This window comes from Bos grunniens, chromosome 8, assembly GCF_055505025.1.
Source record: "Bos grunniens cultivar Pamir isolate PY7600 chromosome 8, Bosgru_T2T1.0, whole genome shotgun sequence".
Taxonomy (NCBI): Eukaryota; Metazoa; Chordata; class Mammalia; order Artiodactyla; family Bovidae; genus Bos; species Bos grunniens.
Genome location: NC_141172.1, coordinates 68,588,678 through 68,609,848, shown reverse-complemented (window position 1 = coordinate 68,609,848; position 21,171 = coordinate 68,588,678). Strand labels below are relative to the sequence as shown.

Here is a 21,171-nt window from a genome sequence, read left to right as displayed (position 1 = left end):
AGGAAGCCAGATCATGAACTAGCATTCAGGAAAACCAAGAACTTCTGTTATAAAATCCTCAAAGGTTCAGGAACTGGTGGCCCTGGACACCTCTAGAAGTGAAGTAAAGCCAAACACTCAGGTTAGGAAGACTGGTTGAAAGCTGCCTGTGAAAAAGTTGAGAGTCCTACCATCTCCTCCCCAAGTCCATTTCCCCAGAGACTGTCCCTACCTCACCCTCGCAGAAGAATGAAGGGGCTGTACCCTGGAGAGTGTGAAGCAGAGAGTTTCTCTACAAGGGCACACAAAGGTGGATTTACTGTGTGAAACTAATAAAGCTTTAACTTCAGGGCCCCTTGCTTACATGGACTTTGTCCAGGGCCCTGGTAGGAAACCTAGCCATGTGTGCAAATAATCCTATTTCCATAAACTTTGGAAATGTATTTATACTGCACTCAGTTAATACCTCTGCCTTCTCTTCTTCCATTCTCTTTTTTTTTTTTTACTAATTTTTTTTTTTTTTTAGTACGGTTGATTTACAATGTTGTGTTAGTTTCTGCTGTAGAGCAAAGTGAATCAGTTGTACAAACACATGCATCCACTCTTTTTTAGATTCTGTTTCCATGTAGGTTGTGTGTGTGTAGGTTGCCATGTAGGTCAGTCACGTCCAACTCTTTGTGACCCCGTGGACTATGGCCCACCAGGCTCCTCTGTCCATGGGATTTTTCAGGCAAAAATACTGGAGTGGGTTGTCATCTCCTTTTCAGGGGATCTTCCCAACCCAGGGATCAAACCTGAGTCTCCTGCATCTCCTGAATTGGCAGGCAGGTTTTTTGTTTTCTTTTTTTTTTTTTTTTAACACTGAGCCACCTGCGAGGCCCCCCTAACACATTATTACAGAGTATTTAGTAGAGTTCCCTGTGCTACACATTAAGTCCTTATTGCTTAGTTATCTATTTTACATGTAGTAGTATGTATATGTCAGTCCCAAACTCCCAATTTATTCCTCCCTGATCTTTTTACCTTGGTAACCATAAGTTTGTTTTCTACATCTGACTCAGTTTCTGTTTTGTAAAAGGTTCATCTGTACCATTTTTTTAGATTCCACATAAAAGCGATATCGTATGATGTTTGTCTTTGTCTGACTTCACTCGGTATTATAATCTCTAGGTCCTCCTTTTTCTTCTATATACTCTCCTTCATGTCAGGCAGCTTAGAATAGCCTAGACCTTTTTTGAGATGGGACAGGGTTGGGGTGGGGGGATGTTGAATCGAAAGTTTGCTGTTTTGACTTCAATTTGTAAGGAGATTTTTGGAAATCTTTAATAAGCCAAGTGAGAAATTGCAGACTCCCTAAGTTGGAAATATACAAAGGATATACCTTTTTCGGTCATCTTCAAGTTTATTTTATAGTTAAAAGGAAAATTCGATAAAAATAAAACACAAAACAAGTGACAAAGGGGAGCAATGAAATCATAGATATTATTCTGAAATCAAGTAAAGTGTAACAAAACAATGTCACATTGTGCCGAAAGCTAGCAATTCATTAAGAGGATAGGTCAGTTTTAAATAGAAGTGATGATTATTTGATAATCCAGCTAATGAAGAGGAGGAGCAAATCATATGAACGTGTTGCTAAAACATTTAAATTTCTAGTGGATTTAACATGAAAGACATAACAAAGAAAACCTAAAACTCATGGTATGCCCTCCTACAAGGACATCAGTGACAAGCCAGTTTTCTCTCATTAATTCAGAGAGCATTTAAGATTAGTCATTGTACAAGAAAATCTGAAATGTGCCCTGAAATCTTACAGTTTACTTATGAAAGAAACATGAGATTTTCATAAATTTTACAACAGTCCTAAAATTTGTATTATATTTATATGTTACCAGTAAGCTGCATAAAAAAGCTTTTCTAAACTGTCAGTAATAGAAAACAAATTTCAATCAACGCCACTGGAAAAAAGGCTGAATTATCTTTCTTTTCTCTCTAAGAAAATGATTTATCAAGTCTGTGTCATATGAAGAGGCAATCATAGACTATGCAGCCAAAAAAAAAAATGTAGAGAAGTAAATATAAAGGTGTGTCAGGCAGATGATTAATAAAAATATTAGGTTATTCTTGATTTTCTGATGTTCATGTTATTTGTCAGGTTTTATAACTTGTAATTTATTATGCTCTTTTCTCTGTCTAAATAAACATTCACTTTCAGACCTAATTTTACATTTGCAGCTTTGGAATCTCTTTAAAAGGGCATGCAGAATTGTGTAAGCTTCAGGGCCACAACACCTAGACCCACTTCAGGTACAGGTGAGGGTAGGACTTGACAGGGGATGAAGTGGATGAATGCATATGGAGTGCTGACACACCCTTTCCCCACATGCACACACACAGGGCCTCGTCTACTCCCTGAGATCCCAGAACAGTGAGCTGGGTCTTTATATCCAGTGGATGGGAGTGGAAAAATCTTCTCTAAGGAATTTCACCTCCCTCAGAGAAAAGACCAGATACTGACATCAAGGATCCCCTATAAGACTTCTCAGCCAGATCATCCTACACAATAGACAGACACTATTCATGTACTCACAGCTGCCTTTTGGCTCCTAGTCATATATTCGAGAAGATAACCAAGAACTACTGTTCGTCCAAGGGACGTATTTAATGTGAAAAACGGAGACTAAAACAAACCAGAAAAGCAACTTGAAGGGAAACTGAGACTGTAAAGGAAGAGGAAGCTCTTTTCAAAGCTCTCATTGAAAGTTTCAGATAAAGCATCTGGTAAGTAAAAACAGGTTACTCTTTTTTTTTTTTTTGACAGTTAACTTCTTTATTAAATAACAAGCTATAAGAAATTTAAGCACAAAATCCCAAATACATTAATGATTAAAGGACACGAAGAGAAATTCACAGCAAAAACACACAATATAAACAGTTGGAAAAAGGTTAAGCTTCTCTAGGAATAAAAAAAAAAATAGTTTCATAATTGATGTATGAAATTAGGGAGAAAATTCAAATGTATAAGCACTGCCTGGCAAGAATGAACGCAATGGCCACCCTCACATCCCCAGTTACACTGAATTGCTACATGTTTGGAAAACAATGGAGCAAATGAACTAGGATCTTTGGTGATACTTACTCATGTTTAACCAGAAGAACTGTTGGAAATGAAAAACATGATAGCAGAAATGAAAATCTCTTTAGAAATATTAAAAAGTAAGGAAACGTTGAAAAAAAACAGAAATTAGAGGACCAACCAAGGTCAACATCAGAATTAGAAATTTTTTTAAAAGGCAAACAGAAAATGGGAGTGGGTCAACAACAACAAAGTCTCCTTTAATCCAAGAACTAAAGATTATAAATGGCCAACTTGACAGAGTCCTGTGAATACCCCAGCACAACGGATAAAAACACCACAAGGTGAAATTCTGCACTGCAGAGGACGCACATCTGATCCTCGAAGCTTGCATGAAGAAAATAAAAAGCAGATCCCATGCAAAGGTTTGGGAATCGGAGTGGCTTCAGACTTCACCACCTAAACGGTACTGGGAAAAGAGAAGCCAAGGAACCAGTGCCTCTGAGATTCTGGAAGAAGTCATTCCTAGCCTACAATTCTATACCCAGTCCAACTAACTATAGCGTGAGGATAGGATAAAAAGAGTTTGGGTTGTGCTGTCTCAAAAATGATCTCCAGGACTTCTTTGGTGGTCCAGTGGATAAGACTCCACACTCCCAATGCAGAGGGCCCGGGTTCAATCCCTGGTCAGAGAACTAGATTCCACATCCTTCAACTAAGACCTGGCACAACCAAATAAAAACACATATTTTTAAATGATCTCCCTCACACTTTACGCACCCAAATGAGGAGTAAACCAAGAAAGGGGAAGACCCACAGTCCAGGTGGAGAAGCTCCTAGGAGAGAAGCCAAAGAAATCCCTGTAAAGATGGTGATGGGAGAGCCCAGGAGGAGAGGTAGTCCATCCAGACTAGGTTCAACGCTCCAGTAGAGACTTTCAGGAAGGGGAGATGATAGAACACCTAATACAAGGGAATGTACTGCGTAGATTTAGACAATTGAGAGAGGATTAGGGCTAAACAGAGAAAATTAAGCATGTGAAAGTAAAAACTATTTTTAGGGAAACTTATGCAGTGTTCTGAGTTTTGTGTTGCTGTGTAACAGATTACCTCCCTCCCCCACCCCTCCACCCTACCACCAACAGTGCCTCCCAGCAATGCCAGTTTCTGATTGTCAGGAATTTGGGAGTGGCTCATCTGGGGAGGGAACTCTGCTGTCTCCTGAAGATTTGGCTGAAGCTGAACAGTCTGCTGGCTGCCACACGAAGGAAGGAAAACAAATCACATTATGTTCCTAATAGTGTATTTCATATGAATCTAACCAGATCACAGTATAACTCTATTGAGAAGACAGAGTTGCAAATATGCCTTTGGTAATAGGGGTGAAGACCCAAAAGAGGTGCATGTGTTTGTTTAGTTAAATCTTCTTCCACGATAAAAAGTCAGTAGCTAGGACCTGAAACCTAATAATCAACGAGGGGCAATGCTCACATTTTCTATTTAAAGATGCAAAGGTACCTATCAAAAAACAACAACAAAAAAAGAACAGCCAAGTTAGAAGTGCTCATCTCAAGCAACTGAGTGAGACTGGGGAGCCTAGAACCTAATGTTTTGCTTAGCAAACATTGTTCCCTTATTAAACAATGCACATGTATAGCTTTGATAAGAGCAAAGCTTAAAGAGGAAGTCATAAAAGTAATAAAGTAAATCTAGATGAATTTTTCTTGTTGGAGTGGAGGAGGCAGGTCTTTGTAGGATATCAAAAGAAGAAATCATAAAGGAAAAAGATAGACTTGGTCATTTTGACTTCATACTAATTAAAACCCTCTGTATGTTAAACACACACACACACACACACACACGTAAAATGGAGAGGGAAACAAGTAAGGCAGGAAAAGAATCCTGATACACTGTCCAAAGTATCATATACTTTGAAATAAACTATTTCAGTCCTTTAAAAATATGTAAACTGTTTGAATCTGTCTCAGGGTCCATTTGGCAAGTGAATCAAAACCTTGAACCTGCAGGTATCCTTTGACCCAGCAATTCCAACTAATTGTAACTAATCCTTGATGTGCCCAAAGATTTAGCCATTCATTTTCATTTTCAAGAGAAGAAAAACTTGAAGCAGTTGAAATGAACAGTAAGTGAGCGATGTGAGCACAAAAAGAAAACTAGTGGTACAGTTGATTAATGAAATACTAGTTAGCGCTTAAAAGTCAGGCTAATTATTACACAGAGTGAAGTCAGAAAGAGAAAACAAATGTCATATTTTAACACATACATGTGGAATCTAAAGATGGTGCTGATGAATGTAGAAAGGTGGTGCAGGGCAGCAATGGAGATGCTGACGTAGAGAACCAACTTACGAACACGGAGGAGGGAAAGACGAGGATGAATGGAGACAGAAGCGTGGAAACATATACGTTACCATATGTAAAATAGATAGCCAGTGGGAATCTGGTGAGTGACTTGGAACTCAAACCAAGGCTCTGCGACAACCTAGAGGGTTGGGGTGGGGTGGGAGGGAGGTTCAGAGGGAGAGAATATATGTATACCTATCACTGATTCATGTTGATGTATGGCAGAAACCAATACAATATTGTAAAGCAGTTATCCTTCAATTAGAAACAATATAAATTAATTCAAATAATAAAAAAGAAAAAGGCCAATGAAAACTAAATTGGCGTATAAAAACACTCCTGATATATGGTCCCTTTATATTTTAAAAATTGTGTAAGTAATGCATACGTGTACACACACATGTACACTGAGATTCGAGGTGGTACTTTTTCTCTGGGATTTTGTGTGTTTGTATCTGAGTTGTGTTCTTCATAGTTTTCCAAGTTTTTGACACTGATCAGGTGTTATTTTTATAGTCAAGAAAAAAGAGTACGTTTTTTCTTAAGCTTATTTGAGAAATAAGGAAAGTGCAAAGAAGAGAACAGTAATCATATTCTCACCACCCGGAATTAACTACTAACATTTGGCATATCTGCTTCAAGCTTTGTTTTGTTTTGTGTTTTTGTTTTTTTTTTTCCTGCAAATGTTAAAATATAATTAACACCAAAACGTTAACCTTGGTTGTCTTTGGATAGGAGACTGGGGGCTGTTGGGGTTTTTTCTTTTTCTTTTCCCCTTCTTTCTCTCTCTTTTTTCTCTCTTCTAGGCTTTTCTGTATTTCTTTTCTCTGATGAGCATGTTTACTTTTTAAAGAGATGAACTGTAATCAACTGTAAAAGGTAGAATATTTTTAAATGCCAAATAAAGTCATCGACATTTCAAAGAAGGTCAGCAAAGTTTGAGACTCAGAACAGCTTTGATGAAACCAGGAGAAGGGAAGGGTTCCCTGTGGGTGGGATGGCTGTATGTCCCAGTTGCCCCAAGTTTTATACCTTTTGTCCTGATGAAATTGTAAATGACAGTGTTGATGCTAAAAAAAAAAAAAAAAATGGACGTCCCACTTTGGGACAGGGAATTAGGATTTGGGGAATAAATGGACAGCCACTTGGCTGAATCAAGGTGGTAGCTGTATTGGCTGAAAGAGAAAGGAAGCTAAAAGGCAGAGCGAGACCATATTATAGAGGCACAGTGACTGCTGGTTTCGGAAGTTCCTTCACCAGTTCTAGGGCTGGTGCAGGAAATGTACACAATGAGCATCTTTTTGTCCAGAAAGCAAGGAAGTACTAACAAAACACACACACACTGATGTGGGTGTGTCAGAAGGACACAGGAGCCAACTAGAGGAGCTCCCAAAGCTGGAACAGTTGGAAGAACAAATAAAGTAGTATTGGATTATAACTCATATAAAATAAATATGCATTTAAACTGATACAAATGACTGAATAAATAAATAAACGAAGAACAGAATTCTCCCGTGCAGAATCCCAAATAACTTGTGCCAATACTCTGCCCTCCAGGAGGTGGAGTATAACTCCTTAAGTATGGGCTGTTCCATAGTGGCTTCCTTCCAAAGAGGGGAGGGGGCATACCAGGGTGTGGGGGTGGGAAGTGACCATAGAGTGGAGAATCCTGGGAAACACTGCTTCAGCCCAGTGACCGAGGCTCACGTCAACTGTAAGAAGTCACACTGAGAGACTTCCCTGGCAGTCCAGTGGTTCAGACCGCGCCTTCCAGTGCAGGGGGTGCAAGTTGGATCCCTGGTCGGGGAGCTAAGATCCTACATGCCTCGAGGCCAAAAAAAAAGGCAAAACATAGATCAGAAGAAATATTGTTTACAAAGTAAAGAGGTTTTAGAAAATTCCAATGGTAAATTTTTTTTTTTCAGAAAGTCACATTGATAGCTCAAACCCTCAGTGTGATGTGGCGAGAACGGCATTTTTACTTCTTCCCCCTACAACCCGTAACCCCAATCCAGTCATGAGAAAAAGAGCAGACAAACCAACCAAGGGACCGTCCATAGAATACCTGACCAGCACTCCTGAAAATGGTCAGGGTCATCAGAAAACAGGGAAGTTCTGAGAAAAGATCAAGAGGAGGCTAAGGAGACTTAACAACTAAATGGAATGCAGTAGCCTGGCTAGGATCCTGAACTTCAAGCGGACCTGAGGTCAAACTAAGGGAATCTGAATCAAGCATAGACTTTGATATCTCAGGATTGGCTTCTTAATTGTAATAAATATACCATACAACTGTAAGAGGTTAATAATAAGGGAAACTGGGTGTGGAATATATGGAGCTAGGGACTGTCTTCACAGTTCTGTAAACCTAAACCTTTTAAAATTAAAAGTAACTTTTTTAAAAGAAAAGCATTCTTCAGGCAGGGAGATGGCTTTTGAAGAGGTGAACTGAAACCTGATCAGAATTGAATGATAAAGTTATAGGTGATTGTCAGGTGCTGACAGTGAGGTTACAGAGACCTGGCTCCGTCTACACGGTGCACGTAGCCTCTTGTGTGTAGAAGCACCCCTTTCAGCACCAGCCTCCTTCTCCTGATAACACGGTCCTCTTTTCGTTTCCTGTCTCATAACCATGAACCCTTTGTAAAATCCATAGTATTTTAGGATGAGGTATTGTGGTCAGATGGTTTTTCATAATTTCTTCAAATACACGTGAAGGAACATGTTTGTGTGAAAGAGTATTACATTCTGAGTAGCCGAGAGAAATATGGACAAATCGAGGCCCTGACAGTTTGTTCTGCGTCCTGTCGTCGCATGACCCTGGGCTCGTCACTGCGCCCCTCCATATCTCCTTCTCCATCCACCAAATAAGAGGGTTGAACTGGAAAAATTTCTATGGTAACTCGCAGCTCTAAAAATACCGTGATTCTAAATTAAGATTTAGAGAGAGAGAGGCTGTGGCACCACAAATAATGGAATCGAAGTTCCTAATTCCTTTGTCTCTAGTTGGTGGTAATGTTGTGTGTGTGTGAGTTGCTCAGTCATGTCCGACTCCTGCGACCCCATGCATTGTAGCCTGCATGTGGGCCCCTCTGTCCATGGGGCTTCCCAGGCCAGAGTATTGGAGTGGGCTGCCATTCCCTTCTCCAGGGGCTCTTCCCAACCCAGAGATGGAACCCAGGTCTCCCGCATTGCAGGCGAATTCTTTGCCATCGGAGCCACCAGGGAGGCAGTAGTACTAGACGCCGAGTTAGAATCTCTTTGACGACTGCTCTGAGTCGTGTTTAGAATTCTCATCCTGCTCCCCACATTCTTGGAAGGGAGAATTCAGTGTAGAATTCAAGTTTTAGATAAGCTGAAAGGGCCATCTAGTCCAACTCCTTTGTTTTATAGTTTGTCTAAGAAACTAGTCAGAGGCAGAGACCAGGGTTTCAGATTCCTGAAACCTTTTATACAGCTTTTTATAGGCCGTATGCTTGCCACAGAGTGGGATCAGTCCTTTTGCAATGCCACCAGGACCTCATTTGCACTGTTACCAAAATGGTCCTTGAAGGCAGTGTCTCACTGTCCAAAACCATTGTGTCAATCAGCTTGAGTCCCTGATCTGGGGAAAAGTAACTGGGGGGCGGGGGAGGAGTCTAAGGCTCTCCTCTTAACCTGTCTTCTTCAGGTCTGAGAAAGGGAAATGGCAGTTTCATTTTTTTTCCCTTTCCTTTTCGGTTCCATCACTTCCCTTTCCCTGGTAATGACACAGCCAGAGCTGATTTGTTTACAGAAGCCACGTGAATGAGCCAGCCCCCAAAGGGTTAACACTCCCAAATTATGGGGCTGGGTTAACAATAAACAGGATGTCCTCCAGAAATTAAATTTAAACCACTGTGACTCAGGCTGGCCCATCCTCTCAACCAGATCGTTGTCTGGGGTTATTATCGGTGGTTAATTATACCATTGGGTTTAGTGGCAGTGTTGGTCAGTGCGGGCCAGAAGTCAGGCTCCAGGAGAGGGATGTGTGTAGGGAGGGGGTGAGGGATGCAGTGGGAGCGGGAGGTTTGAATGGAAGGGACCCACTGGTCCTGAGCCTGGAAGGAGAGCATTGAGGGGGGGTCCAGCCCGCACCCCGAGGGCTCTTCCCTGAGCTGATCCCAGCCAGGAAGGCTTCCCTGCCTCCTGCCTCGGTAGGAGAAGCCTGTGCTTCTGTAGCTGTTGGGTTGCCTTGTGGCTTCTTTAAGTCTCAGAATTATAGGATCGTAGAATTTTCAGCACCTGAAGGAAGCTTGTAGACTCCCAGTTTAACCCTCTGGTTTCCCAGAGTAGGAGATTAAGTCCTGGCACAGTCCTGGTGAAGGGCCGCCTGTCCGTGAGAGGGGAGGTGGGGTTAGACTCTTCCACCACGACCTTCCTCCCCTCAGGGCAAGCTGTCTTCCATTTCCAGGTGGACAACCTGAGGGGCAGAGCTTCCCAGCAAGTTCGAGCCAACCTTGAGCTGAATTCAGATTCTTCACCAAGCTAGCTTTATTTAGATGTTGTCAGTTCTTGCGGGACATAACCCAGCCTGACTGATCCTTAATGCCCCTGCAGTTTGTCGTCTCTCCCCAGCCCCACAAGAAGCTCTCCACAGTTTTAGAATTTCCTTGGTGGTCCAGTGACTAAGACTCCATGCTCTCAATGCAGGAGGCCTGGGTTCAACCCCTGGTCAGGGAACTAGATCCCACATGCTGCAATGAAGACCCAGTGCAACCAAATATATAAATAAATATATATTTTTAAAATCAGCTTAAAAAAAAAAAGAAGCCCTCTACAGTGTGTCTCTCTGTAGAAAAATAGGGAAGCACCTACTACAGATGAGAGTGGGGTTTTTGTTTGTTTGTCGTCTATGTATTTATTTATTTGGGGGGAGATGATAGTGGGTTTTGTGGTGGTTTTTTAAAGGCACGTTTTCAAGGATGAGAACTCTCCAAGTGAGCATGTGACCTCTCTGCCCTAGCCGCTCCCCAAGACGCAAGTTTTGTAGCGACTGTTACTAGTACAGTGCCTGGCTTTCCTGGCTTCACCTTTGCAGTGTATTTAGACAACAGACAGTAGTGCTCAGGGGCATCTCCACCTGTGTGTCCGTGGAGGACCGTTGCCCTGGAGCCCAGCCTGGCTGCTGATGGTCTTTGACCCGCAGTCATGTGGAATGAATGCCCTGAGGTGAGGCACCCCTTCCAGGGGAGAAGTGGCCATACCTCATTGAATCTTTTCAGCCACATCCTTCCCCATTTCTCCTAACTTCCCTCTTCATCTCTCTCTGTCTCTCTCACAGGATTCCTTTCAAGATTGGGCAGCCCAAGAAACAGATTGTCCCCAAAACAGTGAGTAACCAGTTCTTTGACTCCAAGACTCACGTGGCCTTTGTATAGAACTGGAGCTTTGACTCAGCGGGTCGTGGGACTGGAGAAGCAGAACCGGGGCCTTATTATTCCCAGTCGTGTCACTCTAGGACCTTGCATTGGTAGGGGCTTGCAGGGCCCTCCTGTCCCAGGACACTTTATTCCCTCAAGTCAGCCTGGGCCCCTCCCCCTCGTTATGGAGGTGGCAGACGTGGGTCACAAGGTGAGGACGGACACCCCGCTTCTGAGCAGCCTGTCACAGGGGTCTGGTTGTGACAACCTGCACTTTACTGAAAGCATTCATGAAATTCAGCAGGGATGTGCCCCAGACCTATATGTCCAGCCTCCTCAGGCTGCGTAAAATCCCAGGGAGCCTCCCTGGGATGCCCAGGTCCCCTTCTCTCTGCTGCCACATTCATTCTTAGGCAGGACCCAGAGCCACTCAGAGGAAGGGCATGATTGACTCCTACCCTCTTATGAAAAAGCAGAGACATCATTTGGCTGACAGAGGTCCATATAGTCAAAGCTATGGTTTTTCCAGTAGTCATGTTCGGGTATGAGACTTGAACCATGAAGAATGCTGAGCACTGAAGAATTGAAGCTTTTGAACTGTGGTGCTGGAGAAGATTCTTGAGTCCCTTGGATGGCAGGGAGATCAAACCAGTCAATCCTAAAGGAAATCAACCCTGAATATTCATTGGAAGGAGTGATGCTGAAGCTCCAATACTCTGGCCACCTGATATGAAGAGCCAAGTCATTAGAAAAGACCCCGATGCTAGGAAAGACTAAGGGCAGGAGAAGAAAGGGACAACAGTGGATGAGATGGTTGGATGGCATCATTGACTGAGTGGACATGAGTTTGAGTAAACTCTGGGAGATGGAGAAGGACAGGGAAGCCTGACTTGCTACAGTCCATGGGGTCTCAAAGAGTCATACATGACTTAGCGACTCATCAACAGCAACCCTCTTGTAAGCTCACAGTTTTTATCCCCATTTTATCATCCCAACAGAAGAGGAGGAAAATCTAGATTCTTAGAAAGTTGGAACTGTGGGACTTCTCTGGTGGTCCAGTGATTAGGACTCTGCTTCCACTGCAGGGGGCACAGGTTCAGTCCCTGGTCAGGGAACTGAGATCCCACATGCCACACCCTTAGAGACTGTCCAGTCCAGCCTTCAGTTTTCCTGATAAGGAGACCAGTGGCCGTAGAGTTGGGGTGACTTTCCAAGGTCTTAACCTAATTCTGACGGAGCTGGAGTTAGGACTCGCGTTCAGGACCCTTGCCATTGCTTTGTGTGCTCTCACTTGGGCTGTGAAGACCTGAGGTTTTGAAATTCTCGTCAGGAATGGCCTCTTTAACCCCTCACCCACAAATCTGAGTAAGACTCCTAAGGGTCTAATGTGGGAGACCGTAACTGTAAGCCTAGCACTGGTCAGCCTGCTGGAGGCTCTGCACTGTCTTCCCAGCCACTGGCAGTTCTAGTCTTAATAACCTTGGCTCAGGACTCAGAACCAGAGAAAGCAATGGCACCCCACTCCAGTACCCTTGCCTGGAGAATCCCATGGACGGAGGAGCCTGGTGGGCTGCAGTCCATGGGGTCGCACAGAGTCAGCCACGACTGAAGTGACTTAGCAGCAAAAGCAGGACTCAGGACTGGGTTTGGCAGCAAGGGAAGTTCTGAGCACATCTGAGCACTGGCTTCATCTTTGGGAAATCCACCATCAGGTCACTTAGAAGGAAATGGGCCTGCATTAAAAGACCCCTCCTGTTTTTCAAGCAAAGGCAGGCCAGGGACAGACTCAGAGCTTACCTCCCATGCAGAGGCTGAGCAGCTGTGGAGGCTGAGGAGCGGAGAATCTGGGCGTGCTGCAGCTGGCCACAGGAAGTGGGAAGGTGTGGCTTTGAGTCTCCAGAGTTTAATCCAGGGCAGATCTGAAAGGGAAGTGGTTTCAAGAAGGGTCTTTTATTCCCAGCACTCACTACCAAAAAACAAGCAAAGAAACAAAAATGACTCCTAACATCCCAGCCTTTATCAAAATAGCCTTTGTCCTCCATGGAAAAGTATAGACAAGAATGAAGTTTCTAGCTTCCTTGGCAGACTTCATTGTTGAAAAGTCTCTGGGTCTTCTGTTTGGGGGAATGGCCAGGACTCCCCAGAGGAAGGGCAGATGGCAGACTCAGTGCCCGTGGATGGGCCCAAGGCCTCCCTCTTCCCTTTCTAGAGTCCGTCCTGTTGGGGACAGAATTGCAGTCCTCTCACTCCTGGCGTCAGCTCCTCCAGACAGACTGGGTAGCACTGAGTGGATTTGTAAGCTTCTCTGTCTGGATTCCCGTCCTGGCCCTGCCACATGCTGCCTGTGAGCCTCAGCAAGTTCCTTATCCTCTCTGAGCCTTTGTTTCGGGGGGGGGGGGGGGGCGTGTGTGTGTGTGTGTGTGTGTGTGTGTGTGTTTGGTCAAGCCACGCTGCTGCATATGAGGTCTTAGTTCCCCAACCAGGGATCAAACCCCACCCCCTTCCTGCATTGAAAGTTCAGAGTTTTAACCACTGGACTGCCAAGGAAGCCCTTCTGATCCTTCATTTTCTCTTTGGTGAAGTGAGGATGTTACTAGCTCCTATGTCATTGATGTGTGATGTATCTCACAGGAGGAGCAGATGAAGCACTTAACACAGTGCCTGGCAGGTAGTGAGCTTTCAGCAAGTACGCACTACATAACGAGATGATAGCTGACGTGGCTGCATAAACCACCAAGGACCCAGCCTGTCCCAAACAGCTGGATTCCCCATTGCAACCAAACGGTCCAGTCACCTGGGCCTTCAGTCTCTCAAGAGGAAATCAGAGCCAACTCATGGCTTGGAATAGAGGCCTTTGATTCCTCAACTCCCCAGAGGCACTGAATCTGTGGAGCTAGACCCTGCCTCTTTGGAGTCTCCCTCCACCCCACCAGCCCCCTCCTGGCCCCCACACAGGCCCAAGCCGTGCAGTTGTCTCAGCATCTCTGGCAGCTGCCCCCGAACTCGGGTGACGCACTCTGTTTTTCCAGGCCCTCTCGGGGAGGGAACAGATGTGGCTGCCTGGGTTATTGGAAGTCGCGGCACCCTTGTCATGGGAAGAAGTGCTCATGTTATCTTCAGGGAGTTCCAGGAGTTTTCTTGGCTTGAGGCACCCAACCATCAGACACAAAGAAAGCATTGTGCCTTTGCCCTCCCCATTCTCCTGTGCCCAGGTTATTGACACAAACCCCAGGGTTGTCAAAGCTTTGGCTGGGAGGGTGTGTTCTCTGCAGGGGCTGACCCCTGGGACAGAAATGGAAGGATGGGCACTCGCCCACCTCCTACTCCTCAGCTTCTGCTTAGTCCCCTCCCGCTGCCCCAGCCCATCAAGGAGCTGTAGTGTCTTGGTACAGAAAAGAAACTGTACCTCCCTCTATAGCCTGGAAGATGGAAGACTTCTTTTTTTTTCTTTTTTTTTAATATTTATTTGGCCTCACCAGGTCTTAGTTGCAGCATATGAGATCTTAGTTCCCTGACCAGGGATTGAACCCGGACCGCCCGCATCTGGAGCATAGAGTCTTAGCCACTGGACCACCAAGGATGTCCCAGACTTTGGCCTTTAAAGCAAGGCTTTCCCTGGGTCTCACACACGCCCAGAGTCCCAGCGAGGCAGGCAGGCATTCTGGAAGGTCAAAGGAGATGGGAGTCACAGCAGGTTGATCCCTCCCTTGAGAACTGTTTCCACACACAAAGTGAAGGGACCCTTTGTAACAAATCTAAGAGAGGCTGCTTCCTGGAAGAGTTTCTCAGCTGGCCCAGGGTTCCTGTTTCCCCACCTCAGCTTATAGCCCCAGGATGTGAGCCTGGCCCTGCCCATGGGCCTCCCTGTCTTCCCCATGCATGTGAGTGGGCAGAAATTCTGCTCCATACTCACTTAACAACCACTGAGCTCCTACCATGCGGCAGTCTGGCCCAGGCCCTGGAGATGAGCCATGAGCCGCTCAGCCCCTCTGGCCACCCTGAGCCTCCATGAATGCCGAGGCGGTCTTGGTGCTTGATCCTCCCAGCGCTGACCTCGCCAGCCAGACCTGACCCGCTGACGGTCACACACATGTGTTTACACTTGCATTGTTGACTGGGGTCCAGTTGCCTTTTTGGCAAAGGCATTGGGCGTCCAAAGATGTTCAAATCTTTTGTGTTTGGCTCCTTTCCTCAGCACGGATACACCTTGGAACGAGACTTCATTGTGTCCCTTGATCCCCTAAGCCATCGTCTGAGAGTCTAGAATCCGGGTGCTATGCCTCTTAGATCTTTCCCCAGGGGACCAGAGACCTCCGAAACAGTGAGCTGTGGAAGTAGCCCCAGGTGGCTACCAGAGACAGGAGGTGAAGCATCCTTGACCTTCTCTTAGGCTGTCAGTGTGTAGAGCAAAAGCCCTGAGTTCCCACCCGACACACCTCTCTGCTTCCAGCGTAAGATCCCCAAGTTTCTCCTGAGCCAGTTGGAAACCTTCAGCCCTTCTACGTGCAAGGACCAGCAGTGGTACCCAGGGAGACCAGGTTCCCTGACACCCCGCACAGCACCCTGGGGATTGCACAAGAGTGTGCTGCAAGCCAGGCCTTCACCTCCTTTTCCCCCTTCCCCCACCCGCATTCCCTGCCACCTCCCGGGGCCCCTCCTGTCTGTGCTTGATCTTCAGGAGAACAAACTCGGGCCATGGTGACCTTCATTTCAATTATGTTTTTTTGGCCAAAAAATGCCTATAAGATGTGAAGACTCTGCTGGGGCACCAGTGATGAGGCTTTTTGTTTGTTTTGGGAGTTTGATTTCTTTTTGTTTGTGCCAAGTGGCTTATGGGGTCTTAGTTCCTGGATCAGGGATTGAACCTGGGCCCTCTGCATTGGGAGTTCATAGTCTTAGCCACAGGACCACCAGGCAAGTCCTGTGAATGTAGTTTTTTTTTTTTAAAAGACCTAAGCTAGCATTCTGCATTCTAGCCCTGCTATCCCACAAAGTAGGCCTGTGTCCTGAAGTAAATCACTCCCTCTGGCAGCATGCTCCTCACTTATCCCATGAAATCCTTGGCCCGGATAATGTTCTGCTAGTCTGTGACTGTGTTGAATTTACCTCCATCCAGACGTGGAGCGTGAGGTCTGTGTGGGGGAACAGCATATGAGTCTTTGATGATAACTACAGATTTGTGTGCCTAACCTCTAACCTGTATGTCCAGTGACAGGATTTAGGGCTCTCCCTAGCAGGAGTCTCTGGGTGGCAGCCAGGAAGGCCCTCTCGGAGGTCATGGCCTCAGTTCATCAGCTGGGGCTTTCCTCACTTTGGTAGCATGACAGTTAAGGGCACAGACCTGCGAGCCGGGCTGCCTTGTCCGTATTCAAACCCTAGGCCTCCCGCTCAGTAGCGGTGTGACCTTGATCAGCTGACACCCTTCTGTCCCAGGGACCTCATTGTGGTGAGGGCCCTCAGCACACCTGCCTGCCAAGTGACTGATGGAGGACAAGCCAGCTCTGGGAACGTGCGGGGAGCAGTTAGGCCTCCTTGGGAGAGTACAAAGCAGAGGCGAGGCTCAGTCCTCCCATGGGACTCCACTGGCCACTCTGCTGAGACCACCGCCTGGGCCCCGCGTGACCAATGGGGAGATCAGGCTCTAGAAGTGCGGGTGACTTTCCTCACTTCACCTGCCATGTCAGTCAGGGAATTGGGGTCCAGGCACACACCCACTCAGTTTAAATATCGAGGAAACCTGGTAACTCATCCAGAGTTTAGATAGCCTTACTGAGTCAATAATGATATTTGTGATGGGCCTAAGTATCCCAGTGCACAGAGGGTGATCCTGTGTCTTTCACGATCCACCTGAACCTCTCAGGCTCAGGACTTGTGAGGAAACCGGGTTGGGAGGGGACTGGTTTCCACCTGCTTTCTTCCAAGCCTGGGTGAGGAGTTTCTGTCACACTCTGAGCCCCTTACCTGCCCCCCTCCACCCATGGGGAGGGCAGGGGATGGGTGTCGGGAGCACAGCCCAGCCTCACTCCCTGCAGGGGCAGACAGAGCTGAGATCCGCTGGTACCTGCCTGGCTGGCCCGTCTGGGAGGGGAGGCCTTCACCCTAAATGAAACAATTAATTTGGGAACACAAGGCTCCTGTGTCATGAGCGGTGCTTGTGTGGACTGGATGGCGTTGTTTTCTGCAGAAGGGGTGGCTGGGAGGGCGGGCCGGGAGTTTCGTAGGTGGCAGATTTTTTCCAACGTGCTGTCAGTCTTCTAGTGATTGAGTTATCACTTCCTTTTCAGGTGGAGAGAGACTTTGAACGAGAGTATGGAAAACTCCAGCAGTGAGTGTCAGCCCTGAGAAGGGTGGGCGGGAAGGGGGTTCTGCTCGGGAAAGGAAAGACTCTCCTGCCCAGTCTCACTTCCCACATCACCTCATCCACTGACCGACCATCCTGTCGGCACCCCGGGAGCCAGGGCAGTTCAGTCCACCACTGGCCAGAAATTCTGTCCTGAGGTGGCCGCCTAATAGTCATTATCTCGTAGCCTTTGGGTGTGTGGCCTCGAGCCAGGCTTGTAGTGGCCCTTCGGTCAGTAGGAACATCCTCGCAGAGCAGGGCTCCTCCTCCTCCTCCTCCTGGCAGGAGCCCTGAGTCCCACATAGGGTACAGCTCAGATGGGTGGGCGAACAGGGGCAGAGGCAGCCGGGCAATGCCAGGTTCCAGGCCCATACCACTGCCTTGCAGGCTGGAGGAGCAGACCAAAAGGCTGCAGAAGGACATGAAGAAGAGCACGGACGCTGACCTGGGTAGGTGACCCCTCCCCCGCACTCAGCCTGGATGGGAGAAAGGCAGAGGTGGTCACCCTCCTCACTCAGTCCCTGTAGGGCTGGCTTTGAAGAAGCTGCACTTAGCAGTTGCCCCACAGATGTCCCTGAGAAGTGGCATGAGGCCACATTTCACTTAGCAGACTACCGCTCTCTTCTTTCCCTGGAACATCAGCCACCACCAGCAACAGGTGGAGGCCAGCTTCTGGGGTCTGTGCCCCAGAACCTCCTGCCAGAGCTCATCCAAGGGATGGGAGGTTCTGGCCGTGACCTCCCCCACTCTCCTGTCCTGGTGTCTCCACACGGTGTATAGCAAGCCAAAGGTCTGAGTTTGAGTCCGTCCATTATTTGTTTTGTACGAGTTAGTTCCGAGTCACCTGGAGTCCATCTTTCTTTGTGGCTCCTACTGTCTTCCCAGCAGGAGATGCTGCAGCCTGGGCTTCCTTTCCCTCCTGCTTCCCCATACTCCTCAGAATGTGAATGGAAGGAATAGAACATCAGGGATCTGTGAGGTGGATTCTGACTGTAGAGAGCACAGGTTTTTAACAAATAAACCAAGATAAACGGCCAACCTCTGGGGCCTCAGATTCCTGACCTCTTCCGTCCCAAGTCAGAAGTGGAGTCTGGGCAGAGAAAGCCCTCCTTACACAGTGGTGCCCTCACCCATCACAAAGCCTGCGTCCCCCAGTCCAGGCAGCCTCACACCCTGGCAGCTGGTGCGTCAGAGGCAGTGAGTGCCCGCTATAGTGCGGATGGCCTGGCCCACCCCCAGGCTCTGAGTCATCAGGTCTGGGCAAGGCCTGAAAATCTGTGTTTCTAGCCAATTCCCAGGCAGCACTGATGCTGCTGGTCCAGGGACCCCACTTTGAAAACTACTGCCCCAGACAGTGGCGGGGGGGAATCAGATTATGCCTTTCCTGGTCTTGGAAATCCCTGAGCTGGTGCCTAGACAGGATCTCACGTCTGAAGCTGTGGGTCCAAAATAAGATCAAGGAGGCGTGACCAGTCCCCACTGGGTCCTCATCAACCCTGGCATTCCCGGGTTGTGTTAAGGCCCTAGAGACTCATGTGGGGTCTGAGACCTCGAGCTGTCCAAGGTACAAAGCCCACCAAAGCCTCCTGGTTTGTACTGGTCTGGCCATGCCCCTCGCCTGACCCTGCAGAGCTAGGGTGAGGGCTGTGAGCTGCTCCAGTGGAGCGCGGGGGGCCCTCTGTTCATGCAGGCCAGTCATATCTCAGAGTGGAGTTCCAGACCCAGTGCCACCCTGCAGATACTCACTTTTCATTCACTTCAGGTGGTTCTAGCAAAGAGACACCACATGAAGATGTGGCACCTGTAGGAAAGAAAAGGAAAATTGGGAAGAAAGTCTTCCCACCTGACCTTTGCCTTTTGGGGATTTTTCCTCAACTATTAAAAAAAAAGGTGGAAGAAATTTTTCAAAAACATTTCTAGATTTGTCCAGGTTTTTTCATCTTTTAGTGATGTTGTCTGCAGCCATTTCATGATCCAGTCAAGGTGCATGAGTTTGTGCCTAAACCTACAAAGTTATCTACTTTTTTTTTTTTAAGAGGGTTTTTCCCTCCATTGCGTCAACATCTCTGGGAGGTTTACATTTCCAGTCATCTCATATTTTGCCCTTCAGCTGGGGGGATCTGCAGCACACTCCCAGAGTCAAGAGAAATCAAGGTGCTTATTACAATAGCGTGCTTTGGTTTAATTGGCAGCATTTTTTTTTCTCTCTTTAATGGCTTATACAGTAATGGCATGTCTTACAATTGACGGCATCTTTAATGTAATGACATAAAATAGTAAGAAATAGTTCAAAGATTTGTTTTCCCCTGAGCCCCTAAAACTGGTACAGGCGCTACAGGGCAAACAAGGTCCTTCTCCAGCCTTTCCGACCCCTCCGGGATTTTGTTTGCTGGTAATAGAGGCCTGAAAAAGTCTATGGGGCCAAGAACTCCAACACTGCCAACAGGTTGCCTCGCCACACCAAATCCTGCCAAGTTTTGTCAATAAAGTTTTATTGGAACACAGCCACACCCATTCTTTGGGTATCACCTGTGGCAGAGTTGAGTTGTTGGAAGTCTAAAATCTCGTCTGTAGCCCTGTACAGTACCTTTGCCTCCCTGATGTAGATACTGTTTTACTTTTTACGTGAGGGAGCCCCAAACAAGCCTCACATCCAAACTGCTTGGAGATTTTTTCGAACACATATTCCTGGATTCCAAGCTTACTGAAATAAATCTTTAGAGCTAAGAAATGTGGATTCCTTACAGCTTCCCATCCACATGATTCTGTTAGAATCTAGAGTTTGGAAAATAGGTCATTGCAGCAGGTAAATCTGCTCAGAAGAATTCCCACAAGCAGCATCCGATGAACGTTAGCAGCGTCAGGCATGCATGTTATATGCCATGAGGACCAATGCCTGGTGCCTCTGGGGTAACTGTGGTTTTGATGGCCTGTGGCCATGGGTGGAGGTCATCCAGGTGCAAGACTCTGGCCCCAGGAAGGACAGGGAGCCTGCAGACAAGACCTTGAAGCCTGTCCTGTCATCAATTCACTGAACTTTGATCTCTTAAAGCCATGTCTAAATCCGCTGTGAAGATATCCTTGGACTTGCTCTCCAACCCCCTGTGCGAGCAAGACCAGGACTTTCTGAACATGGTGACTGCCCTGGACACAGCCATGAAGCGGATGGATGCCTTCAACCAGGAAAAGGTGACTGGGGTCTCTGCCCACCCCCCACATTCCACGGCTTGTGGACTCTTAGTTCCCCAACCAGGAATAAAACCTATTCCCCCTTCAGTGGAAGTGCAGTCTTGAACCACTGGACCACCAGGGGATTTCCAGGGTGACTGAGGGGTTGGTCTTCCCCCTTCTCAAGGCTTCTGTCTGGGAGAAGTGCTACATGGAGTCTTTGCGGAGGCTCAATCTCTCCGGGCGCCTCAGTGTCCCAGCCCTGTGAGCTCTGTCCTAGCCACCGTGCCCCTGCAATTGGTCCTTGCCATGGCTCCTGTGAGCTCACGTCACTCACCATGAGGCCACAAAGGAGATTCAGGCCAGCTCTGCCCACCTGCACCCATAGCCCCTCAGACTCATTGTGGCTACCCACCCAGCCTCCCCACCAGACACGGCCACATTTGGCCTTCCAGACCCTGGTCCACAGGATGAGAACTGCCATGAGACAAGACAGTGCCTCTGGTCGCCCTTCAGGCTCCCTGCTCATCGTCTCTGCCTTGCTCCTTCAACAGTTAGGGGTGCTCCTCCCTGCCTGGAGCTCTCAGGGCACCCCTGTCAGGCCCATTTCCTTTCTCTTTTCCCCTTTGGGGAAGAGTCTAGCCTCCCCCGAGTCTTGACGCCACCTGGTTTTTCTTTCAACAGGTGAACCAGATACAGAAGACTGTGATTGAACCCTTAAAAAAGTGAGTAAAAGTCGTGGGGTCCTTGGACCTCAGGGCATGTACTGAAAAGGCAGTTCAGCTAGCCACTTGGGAACTGAATATCATTTCTATTAACCTGTCCCCAGAGTCACTGGGCAGACAGGAAGCTCCAGGGGACACCGGTG

The 21,171-nt window shown here is 47.1% G+C and overlaps 1 protein-coding gene across 2 annotated transcripts in view; it reads left to right on the top strand.

The window, feature by feature from the left end:
* BIN3 (bridging integrator 3) overlaps positions 1-21,171 on the top strand; it is a 50,493-nt gene that overhangs the window by 16,730 nt on the left and 12,592 nt on the right. Inside the window, exons 2-6 of one of the 2 annotated variants that reach the window (XM_086416253.1) lie at positions 10,717-10,765; positions 17,080-17,120; positions 17,523-17,584; positions 20,188-20,324; positions 20,988-21,028. In XM_086416253.1, the coding sequence (XP_086272379.1) occupies positions 10,717-10,765; positions 17,080-17,120; positions 17,523-17,584; positions 20,188-20,324; positions 20,988-21,028 (330 nt within the window). The remainder of the gene's footprint in view (positions 1-10,716; positions 10,766-17,079; positions 17,121-17,522; positions 17,585-20,187; positions 20,325-20,987; positions 21,029-21,171) is intronic. The other variant, XM_086416254.1, reaches the window with a different exon arrangement.